The 14749-nt window shown below is 39.9% G+C and overlaps 1 protein-coding gene across 1 annotated transcript; it reads right to left on the reverse strand.

Moving 5' to 3' along the window:
* Positions 1 to 5371: 5371 nt before the first annotated feature.
* Positions 5372 to 13799, reverse strand: LOC121867974 (suppressor protein SRP40-like). The gene is made up of 2 exons (XM_042368149.1): positions 13681 to 13799; positions 5372 to 8343 (listed from the first exon to the last, which is right to left on the reverse strand). Exons 1-2 carry the CDS (start codon positions 13796 to 13798, stop codon positions 7424 to 7426), a joined length of 1038 nt encoding a protein of 345 aa, XP_042224083.1. The 5' UTR covers position 13799; the 3' UTR covers positions 5372 to 7423.
* Between the last annotated feature and the right edge of the window lie 950 nt (positions 13800 to 14749).

Consider the following 14749-nt stretch of genomic DNA (forward strand, 5'->3'; position numbering starts at 1 on the left):
TTTATGACGACACATAATGGATGACGTCAAGTGCATACCCTTAAGCAGAACAGACTTTAAAGGCTACTAACACTGCTCACGCGGACGGTGAGTGACGAGGAGCACTCAGAGCCTATCAAAACTTGTCTACTTTACTCAGCCTTTGTTTCTGTATCTGTTCTACTACTTCTGTTTTCCTTTATTTTCTTCTTCTCTATCTGTCCCTGTCTCTCTAATTCACTACCTGTGTCTATCTTTCTCTGTTTCTATATCTATGCGTTCTCCTGTAATCGTCCTGAGCGTATGTACAGTACATGTCTTACAGGATGCATCTGAAGTGTTTTCTATACCGTTTATCCATTAGTCTGATACAGTATAGTGTATCAATCGTCACTGTACAGAAGAAAACTATAAATCGATGGATTTCTGTAATTCATAAACGAAGATATCTGGAGTGGAGGATGAGGTGTCGGGCAACAATATACATCAGATACAATATGTAATAAATTTATTTAGTTAAAAATAGATTTGTTATATTTATTCAGTGTAGTCGCGATTTCTTTTTTAAAAGAGGCGACAGAAGGTAGAGGCGTGAGGTTAAGTGAACCCAAGTCGTCAGCTACGTGTCCTCTTGTCCAGTACCAGACACAGGTGAGGTAGGAGAGTTGTGTCTCTTCGTTTTGTTTGAAAATTTGTGAGCCAGTTGTGACTCTCCTCAAGCCAAGTATATGTGTGTGTGTGTGTGTGTTTACCTGGAGATGATCAATTAATCTGAATGGTAAACAAAGTAGCGGTGAACTTGCCGTTGTGGCGGTGTAACTCCTTTTAACATAACATCTTTCCATGCCCTCCATCATGGCGTTAATAGCCAACAACCAATAAACTTCTACCAATTACAACGATTGCCTAGAATACCAAAAGTGGGAGGAGCTTGTTAACATGTCAGTTACTGCGTCCCCCAACGTCGCCCCCGGTGGTGAGGTTCGTGCCACGCCCGAGGCCTTGGCGTTGGTGGCCCTGTGGGAGGATGAGTCGAAGTTCTCGCCGTAGTCTGGTCCGCGGTAGTTATTGTGTTGACGACGGCGGCCGTACGGGTACTTGTGTCCCCCTCGGCGGTACAATCTCCTCGGTAGCGATCTCCGCGACTCTGAGGACGCCCATAGACGCGACGCTCCCAGGGGTTATCGTAGTCATACAGTCCCCGCTTACTGCATGAGGGACTGGGTGGTTTCACCTGGGGGATGAGTTGGAGGCGTGGCAACTTTGGGGGTGTGTCCACGCTCACAGAGTACACGCCATCTGTCGAAAGATATGAAATTAAACATAATTTTCTATCTATCAGCTCTTGAGATTCAATGTTATATATAATATGCTCAAAATATACTGAAGGAATACCCTAAGTACGTAATACAAATATTCAAGATATTCTGGTAAAAACTTTAATTATTAGTCATAATATTGTGTTGGAATTACGCAAGTAAGACGTTAAAAACTAAAATACAATAACCTGAAAAATTACAGCTCTAACGCCATCTTTCTTCTACTCTGCGTTTACTACATCATTTCACCATAAATACAAACGCCCAGATAATATCTTTCCTATAAGTCTCTCATTTTCTCACTACACCACCATATGTCTCTCTCTCGCCCTGTTCTCTATTATACCTCGTAGTTCATTCAATGTGTTTTGGTCTACCTCCTTGGTTCACCGTTTCTGTTCTCTCTTGCTACTAACTTCCTTCCCTTCTTGAATATCTGTTGACCCGGATATAGAAATAACAAATAACAGTACCTTTACCTGTATAACTGGACCTTTAAACTACTGTATGGTCTAGTGTGTATTCTGAGTTAGTAGATACATTAGTCATCAACAACTGACTATTTAGGGATATCCATCATGTTTTTGTTGTAAATTTAACCCTGACGTTACATCCCTGGGTTAGTGACGTCACTTCTTACCTGTGTCAATTAGCTGGTACACTGGTGCAGGTGGTTGGGGGTGGGAGAGAGTGGGCGGGAGAAGGCAGGCCGCCCCTACCACCACCAAAACAAACAGCATCCTGACGCAAGATCTAAACTGACTCCCGACATGCTACACCAAATATATATATATATATATATATATATATATATATATATATATATATATATATATATATATATATATATATATATATATATATATATATATATATATATATATATATTACACCTCTGGAGTGACGTAAACCTTGACGCAGAGCACAGTCTTTGGTCCTTGTGACGTACGACCATTTCCTAGAAGTATTCCTCGCCTTACCGTAGATGATGTTTATGGCCATTGTGTTAGGCTATACGACGCAGATGAAAATTGTTTCCAAGAAATTGTCGTTATCTTTGTTAAATATTCGACGAAATAGAAGTGTAAGGTCAGCTATTGAGCCTTTAGTATGCAAAGTAAAAAAAAAAAGTAGTGGTAAACTTGCCAGATCAGGCGCTAGAAACGACGCTCCTCGTGGTACTTTAATGCGGGCGACCGGAAACGACAAGATGATGTTGAACGAGTGTTTAAACCACAGCATCCTGGAGAGTCGTACATCTGTCTGTCCTCCCTCATCTGTGTCGACCATCGTAATGACACCCAGCCAGAGCCAGGTTTCCTCTTTACTGCTGTATTTTTGTTTGTTTCAAGAGATTGATTATCTTACTCAAGTGAATTGATCGTTGTACTCAAGAGGTTGTTTACCTTACTAGAGGAACTGGTTCATTGTGCTAAAACAATTTTCACTGCACTCAAATGGTTGATCGTCTTACTCAAGGAATTGATTCATTATACTCAGGAAACTGAGTCATTTTATTTAATATATTGATTTATAGTTCTTAAGGAGCTGAGAAAAATTGATTAGGTTAGGTTAGGTTGGTTCGTATCGTTTGTAAAATTAATAAGCTCAGCGATCGTGGTCGTGGTATTTTCGTTACACCAACCATTTTGCGTGAGCGCTATCTTTGTGTTTGTTCTCTTTATTGTTACTGTGGGAACCAAGTGATAGGGTTGGTCGATAGAGGCAATGGATATATGTGGGTACTTTTTGCATGCCCAAGAAGTACGACTACCCAAGGCTGTGTGTATATGCGACTGGTGAGTAGGCCTTCTGAATCTGAAAGTCTTAGGTCATTTTTTGCCAAATGTGAAGGTCGTGCAGGGGAAAAAATATCCCTTGACGCTACGGGAATTGTACAGTATAGAATATGAATGTTGATTATTTGGCTGTAAAAAACAAACATGTGCTACTGATCGAACGAGTCAAGAGTCTGAAATATGGAATCACCTGAAAATTAGGAATCCTAGTTTATTTTACCTGATGATTAAATTAAGTCATATTTGGTTCGCTTTATGGTGGTTAATCTTAGGGTGAAGTAAGCTGGGGGTTAATGTTTATGTGATCCTAAATATGTAACTAGAACACTGAGAACTACTTTGAATAAACTAGAGTCTAGACACCTACAGTTGGATATTTTAGTGAAGTTTGAGGCTTAGTTTGGTCTAGTCGGACAATAGCCTTGTATCCATACCTAAGTCTTTAAAGCCTGTGTGGTCGAACTTGAATTTAAAATACACATGAAATAACTAAAGATTATCACTACTATTAGGTATTTGACATTTTATAAGTCTACAACTAGTAGGGTTTATTTTCTTCTAAATTATGTTTCATGTAAGAGACGAGTGTAACAAGTGTTGAAGTACGTGTACCCTTCTGTAATATCTGAATAAAGTAAGGTTCTCCCCGGGATAATGACAACACCATTTTCTCTCATGAATCACGACACAACTTACTCGACTGATAATAAACGAGCTCTCTTGTGGGCGCTCTTTAACTTCTTACTAATAAGTCTCGTAAATTTTCTGCTTATATATGGTCAATTTATTTTTTCACCAGACTCTCTTCTTTATGGGAAATTTTACGCGATAAAATATTACCAACACTGAAAGAACCTTTGTCCATAAAACTTCCTCTCTGCTTCTCTGGTAAATATTGATGGACCTTCTCTCCGTCTGTCCGTCCCTCTCTACCTCCCTCCCAAGAAATCAATCCCTATAGCCAAGCTAGTCGAAAAATAAAAGATGAGAATATATTTTTTTATTTAATGCAATTTGCCCTTGGACTTTTATCTCTTATAGTAAGGACTATTGGGTTTGGATCTTAGAACATCAGAATAATAAACTACTTCTCTCGGTGATCACTTCAGCCACGTCATGGCGAGTGGTAGAAGCTAACAGACTAACCTAAAACTGGCCTGAAACAGAAGGTTCACCTACCTTTTTATGTCATCCCTCTATGGCACAGCTTCCCTATCAGCAGCTGCTTCACACAACTTTTTCTTGGGGGCGATACAGCCTTCCAAACATTAAAACACTCACGCATTTTTTTTTCTTTTCATGCACAACTATTAGGGTTACAGTGTCTTGATGGATGAGTTTCAACGAAACAAGGGAAAATGTTACTCAGGAACGTCCAGAAGCCAGATTTCCGAGCGTCCAGCTGAATTTCAAATGGACACCAAGTCTACAAAATCCCTTTTGATCCAATGATTTACGTCCCTTTAACATGTTATCACACTCACAGCCTGTTTATTCTGACATCAAAGCTGTCACTGCTACTATTTCACCTGACTGTTGAGGAACATTTGTCGCAGTATTTCACAAAAAAGGGAGAGGATGGCGCAAGAAAATTTTAATATTTATAATGACTAATGATTTTTAGCATTCTTTGACGACGGAGAGTCCCAGTGAGTACACAGCCCATGTTAGACTTGGCCTTCTTCATAAAAGAAGACAACGTGGTTGGCATTGTACTTGACAACCTTCCATTCCCAAATGTAATAAAACCTAATTTGCTAAAAAAAAATTGCCCTTTGTAACATAACGTCAAACACACTAAAGTGACAGAGCCTGACACATTAAGTAAAGTGCCCAAGACTCATAACACTTCAGTAAGACGCCTGGAAATTTTAAACCAAGGGCTCCGGACACACCTTTATTGTAGGCTGAAGAACACCTTTCGCTGTTTCCTTTAGGGATTAAAACGTATTTCATAACCCATGTTTATTTGGGTTCCTGTTTTTTTTTATAACCAATGTTCACTCTTATAGCATTTTTTTAATCTTACCATTGTTAACTTGAAGTATTATGACCAATTATCAGAGCGATCATTAACCTGGGTAATTAACACCCAGCTCTTAATGGATACCTAACTTTACATGTTGGGGAAATGAAGGCGATCGAGTAGTGTCGGCCATGCTGCCTCTTTGTGTACTGAAGGCTTAGTCCACACTGTCCCTAACGGGCAGTCATGCCTATGGACCCATCTTCAGTTTTCAACATAATCGCTGTTCACTTGGGTAATTAACACACTTTAACATAACCACTGTTTACTTTTTCAGTTAACACACATTAACACATTGGAGAAAAGTCTACATTCTCCAAATACAGCAAGATTGATTGATTTTGATAATTACAGCCCTGGCGACGCAAATACAACAAGATATTGCAGTACTGTATAATGTAGAGCACAGCGTAAGCCACCTAGGCCCCAATCACCTAAACACTATTCTGGTCAGGTGATTGTCCAATCTTCTTCACACTCTTTCAGTTAACGTTGATTTAGGTAGAAAATATCAAGGTTGGTCATGTATAGATATCAAGCGAAGTCGACTTATTGGTAGGTAAATAGATGGAGACATGTTGGTAGATAGATAGATAGATAGATAGATAGATAGATAGATAGTTAGTGACATAATAGCTGTAGAAATTAGTAGACAATACAGAGATAATGGTATAGTAATATAAAGATAATAGCAGAAACTGGGCATTAATGGTAGAATGATATATACAAAAAGTTAGAAAATCTGGCATAATTGCATTTGAAAATTGTACATATAATGGTAGATAGTAGATTGTTGTAGACGTAATGGTAGTAGATAGTTGTAGACGTAATGATAGTGGATAGTTGTAGACGTAATGGTAGTAGATAATTAATTATAGACGTAATGGTAAGAGTTGTATACGTAATGGTGGTTGATAATTGTATACGTAATGGTGGTAGATAGTTGTATACGTAATGGTGGTAGATAATTGTATACGTATGGTGGTAGATAGTTGTAGAACGTAATGGTGGTAGATAGTTGTATACGTAATGGTAGTAGATAGCTGTAGAAATAATGATAGTAGATAGTTGTAGACGTAATGGAAGTAGATAGTTGTATACGTATGGTGGTAGATAGTTGTAGAACGTAATGGTGGTAGATAGTTGCAGACGTAATGGTAGTAGATAGTTGTAGACGTAATGGTAGTAGATAGTTGTAGACGTAATGGTGGTAAATAACTACAAACAAAATGGTAACAGATAACAGAACACGTAAATAGCAAGAGAAAACAACTGACGCAACAACCCCTAACACAACTACTCAAAACCATTCAGATCCGTGGAACACATAAACGGTGCTTTTTAAATAGATACCTTTAACTTTTCTTGGTGCTGATTACAGATAAGAAGAACCTATGAACAAACTAAGCATGCACATACAAATCACTAATCCTACATACATCAGTCGACTGCAGGATATTACAGTACGTCAGCTGTTAATGAAGGTGAACCCCTTTCTTTTCCGTCTTTAACATGTGCCAGATATATAAAAAAATAACACCTGTGTTAACTTGTCAATGTTGAGTTTTGGCGAGATTAATATAGCAAGATAATTATGTCCCGTGTGTCTTTTAAACTTATAGCCAGAAAGGGATGCCAAAGTAAATAAATTTATATATATATATATATATATATATATATATATATATATATATATATATATATATATATATATATATATATATATTGAAAGACTCAATGTTTTGGCCTTATGCCGTCGAATGATGCTTGTTTATATAAACTTAGTCATCTGAGGTAACATACATATGCAAATATTGCAATATTTTAGCAGTAAGGATACAGGTACTACAGTTTTGTTAGTTACTATTACACCTAATAACATAAATTATACATAAGTGCAAAAGGATCAACATGATAGTGACGCTCTCAGTTGTGCGCATAATTCAAAGACTCGCGTTCAGGCTTTGAAAAAAACGAAGCATGAATCGGAAGGTTAAACCATCAAAAAGTCATTACAGGTAAAAAAAAAAAAGCTTATCAAAAGTACTGTACTAGAGTATTATTTAATTCAAGTTATCTCAACTTTACTAGCATTCTAAGACTCGCGTTTGGAACTTCGAAGAAGTGAAGTGAGTAGTAAAATTAATCTATGTTAAATTTCAGCATGTCCACCAGGGGAAAATACTGAATATCAGAAACACTAAAACATTTACATATCTAGAGTTATCTGTGACATCCAGGGCGGTGGACGCGTGCTGCACTGCTCCACGCGCTCCCTCAATCTCTACAGTACACTCACCCTACTCGTGCCTCTGGTTCTTCAGGAGTCTTTGCTGGTACCGCTTCACGAACTTTGCGATCTTTTTGACGCTGAGTCTCCTGTCGACTAAACGACCATAGCGCTCTGCTGCCTCCTCATTGCTATGATTGAGGGCGTACTGTGCGATCTCCCATTTCTGATTCTTGGAGAGCTTTTTCTTGACTTCGCGGCGCCCTGTCTTACTCTTCCTGTTCGAGGTGCTGGGCGAGTCGTATGTATCCGAGGTGTGAGTGATCCCGTAGGAGCGTGAGTTGCCTAATGACCGAGAAGTGCCGGTGATAGTGGAAGCGGAGGAGGCGACGGGTGTGCCAAATACCGCCGGAGAGTCAGCGATGTCAGAGGATCGAGAGGAGGTACCGGAGGTGCTAGAGGAACTGGGAGAGCTGGAGGAGGTGGAGGAGGAGGAAGAGGTGTCCGATGAACCACCGTTGTGTGAGGCAGTGGGTATATCTTCATTTCTAGACCGAAAGGGCCACGAATAATCGTTGACGCCGTAGTCAGGACCATTGCCCTGACCGCCTCCACGGCGGCGACTGTACGGGTCACTGCCGCCGCCACGCCGCCCCACGCCGCTGTAGCCGCCGCCGCCACCAAAGATTACCTTCCGTTTGAAGCGGTCGTTACTTTCATGCCCCTTGCTATCATCCTCATCCTCTTCGGAATCCAGGTCCAAACCGTTGTCATCATCGTCGTTGTTGCCGTCTTCACTGTCGTCGTAGTCGTCGTCATCGTAGTATAGATGGTCGGGATCTCCAGGATCTAAGAAGTCATCGGTGGGTATGGTGTCGTACTCCTGCTGGTGTTGCAGAATGTCAATTAGCGGCCCGGTGTCCCCGGGCTTCACTTCTGACGTGTCCTCGTCGCTCGTCCACTGATCCAGTGTTGTTTTAGAAGCATCATCTGAGGAACACACCACAGCATGAGGCAGAGTATACATAATTGATTGTTTTCTATCACATGCAACTATAATAATACTGTAATAATTTAATATTACTACTACTAATAATAATATTCTTGAATAATAATAGCAATAATATTTATAATAGTAATAAGCAAATTTGTAAAAATTATAATAATAATAATAATAATAATAATAATAATAATAATAATAATAATAATAATAATAATAATAATAATAATAATAATAATAATAATAATAATATTAATAATAATAATATACAGTAATGTAGGTTGTGATCGTGATGACTGGGTTCCCTTCAGTTATCCACCTGGTACGAGATTTTTTTATTTATTTATATACTTTTTTTTTACGGGGGATAGCCCACTCGGGCACAGGTTACTCGACCCACAACGGAGCCTGGGGGGCTGAAAAGATAAGAATAAAACAAAAATAAAAATAGAAAAGAAAAAGATTATATTAATCTACACCACGAAGATGTCGGAAAACCAGCTTTGATATCTACATCCTACAATACCAATTTAGGAATTAAGTGCATATTAACACAAGGTAAAGCACACTAAAGCTTGGTGATACGATAAGACTCGATGATATACGTTATCTAACCACACATCGTCACATTATAATTACAGGTAAATATATTTGCCCCGAAAACCTTAAGAAACACATTTTAATATCATCTATCCAACAGCATCACTAGCAGAATCAAGTCACTTAAAGGTTAAAGATATAGTTCCCAGAACACCACCAGTATGGCGACATGTACCAAAACAGACCACAGGATGGTAACATCTCAAGTTAGAAGTGTATCACTTAAATGTACTACTCAGAAATGATGAACCTTTCTTGTATGTATGTTACGCTCTTTTTTTGCAAAATCGGTCTCTTTGGATAAAGGCCGGTCAATTTAATAACAGTCCAAAAACTCAGTCGTTTTGCGTCATGACCGTAAATACTCTGCCACTTAGCAAAAAGGTTACAATATTGACCATTTTTCAACATGACTACCAATCATGCTGGTCATTTTGAAAAACGGCCTATCAATATTTTGACCTTGTCATATCACAGCTATGACACCAATAATGGCGAATGTCATATTTAAGATATGACACGGTAAGAGAGAGGATTCGTTGTCCGTTAAAGAAATATTTTGTTGAGTAGTCTAATCACTAGTCATGCCATAGCCTCATTCCTCTCTGGATCAGCCAATCCTGAGGCAGTAGCAACACCAGGGTAAGTATATGTGCCTGACCTGTCCTTCCCGCGTCCCACTCATTACCGAGAGTTCCCGTGTGGTGTGATGCTTACTTGCCAAAGTATGCATGGAAGAAAGAAGAAGTTTGATCTAATTCTGGCCGAAGCAGATAAAGGAAAGGTGGACAACGCATTACGCTTGTGGCCAAAGGATGAGTACGAACGCATTATAAATCATTTGAGTGAATTTGAAAAACCTGAGGTGAAGATTACTCAGGACTATCACAGTTGAAGGGACGACTGTGCGAAAGCTTTAATAAAGGGGAACCGTTTTTTTTTACAGGGAATAGCTCACCCGGGCACAGGTCATCGACCCACAACGGGGCCTGGGGGGTGAAAATTTTTGAGTAAAAGGAAATTAAAAATAGAAGAGAAAAACGACTATATTAATCTACACGACGAAGGTGCCGGAAAACCAGCTATTTGAAGTTCTTAGGAGACAAAAATATCCTTTACAAAGCTACCAGTGAAAAATATGTTATCATTACAATAGCCCAAATAACGCTGTACAGTTAGAAGCAGTAATTGCTACCCCCATTAGACGGAGCCATAGTCAGTGAAGGCCGATATTGACACAATGCAACATCACCAGCAACGATAGTTCCAAAACTATACCCAGCAACGTTTAGACAGGGGCGCAGGGGGGAGGGGCCGCAACCTTCACTTATCATTGCGTAAAACGACCGGGTTTTGACCTGTTTACAAATTGGCCTTATTCCAAAACTTTACAAAATGACCGTAATCATATATATATATATATATATATATATATATATATATATATATATATATATATATATATATATATATATATATATATATATATATATATATATATATATATATATATATATATATATATATATATATATATATATATATATATATATATATTTTTTTTTTTTTTTTTTTTTTTTTTAGGAGTTAGCCCACTCGGCCACAGTTCAATGACCTAACCTTATGTAGATTAGGTTAGGTTAGGTTAAGTTTGCTATGAAACTAATCATTCATATGTAGTATGATGGTCTATAATTCTAAATGATCGTCTATGGTCAATCGGTTAAAAAAATACATAGAAGTTATCGCTATGGTACTCCTACAACAAGGCTCCAGAGTTACCCTTCTAACTCAACACAAGCCATGCAGCATCATTCACCTGTATCTCGCGTCCCACCCTAAGGATTACTCGGCGTTATGATCTCTGTTCCTTTACACACATTACTGCTTCATGAATGCCCCCCCCGTCTCTCTCGTCCAGTGCATCTTTTACCCTTCCCCTTCCCCTCCCTCTCAAACACAACATTTCTGTTGTTTCCTCTTTCTTCTTGCATCCAGAGTCCATAAAATAATGTCGGTTTAACAATACATACCCATCTCTATATCTTCATTGACACAGTTCTCTCTCTCTCTCTCTCTCTTTCCTTACATTCCACAAATTACCTTCTTTCCATCTGCTATTCTGTTTCTATTCATTATTCATCGTACCATTTGGTGGCATTTCCCTTCCCAGATATCTGAAATGTTCAACATTTTACATTACATCTCCATTCAAGCTAACAGTTGAGTCTTCCTGTCAACCTCTTACAATATTTTTTCTTACTTTACATTTGTTAATAATTCAGTGTACAATATCTCCTATAGTTTATCCTCTTCCTCTCTCACTCACTAATATTTGAAACAGTGTCTTTCGTGTCACCCATTAGCACAGTGTTATCCGCATACAGTTGCTGACGCACCTTCCACCCAGAGCCAATATCTTTACTCACAAAATTTACAATATTCTTTACCATGATTGCTCTTACCTCTCATACTACACCGTTCTTAAACCTGCTGTTCACTCGTACTGACTAATGCAAACGCTTGATCTATAAATCCTCACCTAACCTAACCAAACGTAACCTAACCTAACTTAACACTTTATTTTTTTCTCACAATAGCCATACTAGTAAAAATTATTCATTTCGCTTCCAAAACACGTTCATATTAGCTAAGTCACTCTAAAATATTATCCTTCTTGAGTTTGTTTGCATCCCATTATTCATTTAATTCTTCTATAACTTTACACTTTTTAATCGTTCACTTATCATTTAATTTATTATTTTATACTTTTCATTCGTCTATTTATATTTTTCTATTTGTACTTTTCATGCTTCCATTTATCATAGTTTTTCATCTTCTATCACTTTAATCTCTTCATTCCTTCATTTGTCATTATTTTTGTTTTCTACTACTTTACACTTTTCATCCTTCCAATTCTCAGTGTAGACAACTAAACCTCTCATCCGTTATATAAGCATTGGTTCTTGTAGCTACCATTCTGTGCCCCTTTCATCTTCATCTCATTGATATTGAGGTTAAGGTAGGGTGGGTAGGTTAGGGTAAGGTAGGAAGGGTTAGGTTAAGGTAGGTTAGGGTAGCATAGGTTAGGGTAAGGTAGGGTGGGGTAAGTTAGGGTATGGTAGGTTAGGTTAGGATAAGGTAGGATGGGTTAGGTTATGGTAAGGTAGTATCGATTAGGTTAGGTTAGGGTGAGGTATGGTGGGTAAGTTTAATTTAGGGTAGGGTAGGGTAGGGTAGGATATACTGTAGTTAGCGTTTGGGCAGGTTAGGGTGAGTTAGGTTAGGTTAGGTTAGGGTAAACACTAACGTCACTCACTTGCCACTTAATCTTCTGTCTACGAACATTGAAACCTGACAACACTTCAGCTCCAATATGAAAAGTTTCTTCGTCTTCCCTGTCACACCTCTCTAAACACACATTTTATATGTACATATATTTCATTCAGAGTTTCGAAAAAAGTTTTATATATATATATATATATATATATATATATATATATATATATATATATATATATACAAACACATTATAATTATTCCTAAAATGCATGATGTATATATACTGTACAGTATATAGTATATACGTAGGTGGTGTGGGTGGCAGGAGAAGGGGGTCAGTGGGTGGCGTGGGTGGCAGTAGGGGGTCAGTGGGTGGTGTGGTGGCAGGTGAAGAATCAGTGGGTGGTGTGGGTGGCAGTGAAGGGGTCAGTGGGTGGCGTGGGTGGCAGTAGAAGAGGTCAGTGGGTGGTGTGAGGTGGCAGCTGTGGGGGATCAATGAGGAGGTGTGGATGACAGCAGGGGGTGGTGGTGGCAGCAACAGGGGATCAGTGGGAGGTGTGGATGACAGCAGCAGGGGGTGGTGGGTGGCAGCAGCAGGAGATCAGTGGGAGGTGTGGATGACAGCAGCAGGGGGGTGGTGGGTGGCAGCAGTGGGGGATCAATGAGAGGTGTGGATGACAGCAGCAGGGGGGGTGGTGGGTGGCAGCAGTAGGGGATCAATGGGAGGTGTGGATGACAGCAGCGGGGGTGGTGGTAACAGCAGTGGGGATCAATGAGAGGTGTGGATGACAGCAGGGGGGTGGTGGGTGGCAGCAGTAGGGATCAATGAGAGGTGTGGATGACAGCAGCAGGGGGTGGTGGGTGGCAGCAGTAGGGGATCAATGGGAGGTGTGGATGACAGCAGCGGAGGGTGGTGGGTGGCGGACAGGACGCAGGTAATAAAGAGTGTCGGCACCACAGGACGTGCTCCACGACTGTCACACGCTCATCAACCTCATTAACATCTAGTGTGTTATCCTGCCCGGGAGCCATTGAAACCGACCGACTCCTTCTTACAGTAATTGTGCTATCTCGGTTACCCCCGTAGAAGATGTGTCCAAGATATTATCCTGGCAGTTTATCCATCAACAGGAGTCAAAATCAAGCACGAGGGTTACCGCGGGGGAGGACTGGAGGTGTGAAGACAGATTTAGTGGGTCACTTCCGCGATCAGTACAAGAGCTTAAGTCCACTTTCACCTGCAACGTCTTAGTACTGAAACGTGCGGCACTCTGTCTTAACCACATCCCAGTTTCTTCTTCGTTCCACTTTGTCTTCACACAGAAGTAATGTACATTAATTAAATATAAACTACTAAATCAACAATAATCAAACAATCACTTGTATATGTTGAGTTTCTTTTGAGTGTCAACGATGTATCACTTGAGGAGATGCAGAGGACCTACCTATTGTTACGGACTTCTGTGCTGTAACGACGGTGAGGAACACGACAGCGGCAGTCACGAGCTCAGGCGAGAACATCATCAGACCAGCGACACCACTCAACTGACCCCCCACCCTCATAACCAACTTTATATACCCGCACCTCACCCTCATGGCCACTACATAAACATACCATGGATTAACGCCTCTATCAAGGCCTATACATCATTCCACATGTCAGGAGACAATGGAGGTGTTAAAAGTGGTACAGATCCTTAGTTACCTGGCCAGTTTTTTAGTTAGGGTAGGCGTTTATGCGAGGGAGGAAATGCGTGTTGAGACAGTTCCTCTCGGCTCCCACCGGCCTCCTTTCATCCCATGGTACAAAGTGTTCACCGGTTGTGTTGTCCTTCATAAGGACATTCTCATGTAACCTCATACACTTGTACTGACACCGATAGCTTTTTAAAAAAAATTAGGTTGGCACCCGTGAGACACCTACTGGAGGAGGCTTCCCAGGGACACATTCATCCTCAGATTGTAGAACAGATGTTTATTCAAACAAATGATGCGTATTACACCGCCTCACCGAGAACCTTCCACTACTGTAGATGGGCAGAGAGCCAAGAGTTGTTCAATGTATTGAAAACGTAATGCATTTTGGGGTTAACAAAGCTGAGGAGTCAGTCACCTCATTGTAAATCCCAAACCCCAATAATGATAAACAACACATTTTACTTCGCGTACAAACAACTACAAATGTTTCAGAACGTCAGGGGGGGGGGGGGTACGGAAAAAAGTACACACGAGCAACCGAAGGATTGGCCAGTGATCCAGACATGAATATTGATGCTCAAAAGAGCAAATGGCTTAAAATGAGCATCAGAAAGACACTAAAGAGGTATAAATACAGAAGCGTTAATAAAAGTCATTGGTCAGTATCTTGCGTAATACTACACACAAAGTTATACGTTTACACATTTTTGAGAGAGTGATGGTTGGGGGAGGACAGCTTGCAACGAACACGATTCCCAGATAGACCATTTCTTCCCACCTGGACGATTAAAGTTAAAAATCGTCCATACGTCACAA

Source organism: Homarus americanus, unplaced genomic scaffold (assembly GCF_018991925.1).
Source record: "Homarus americanus isolate GMGI-L3 unplaced genomic scaffold, GMGI_Hamer_2.0 scaffold37032, whole genome shotgun sequence".
Taxonomy (NCBI): Eukaryota; Metazoa; Arthropoda; class Malacostraca; order Decapoda; family Nephropidae; genus Homarus; species Homarus americanus.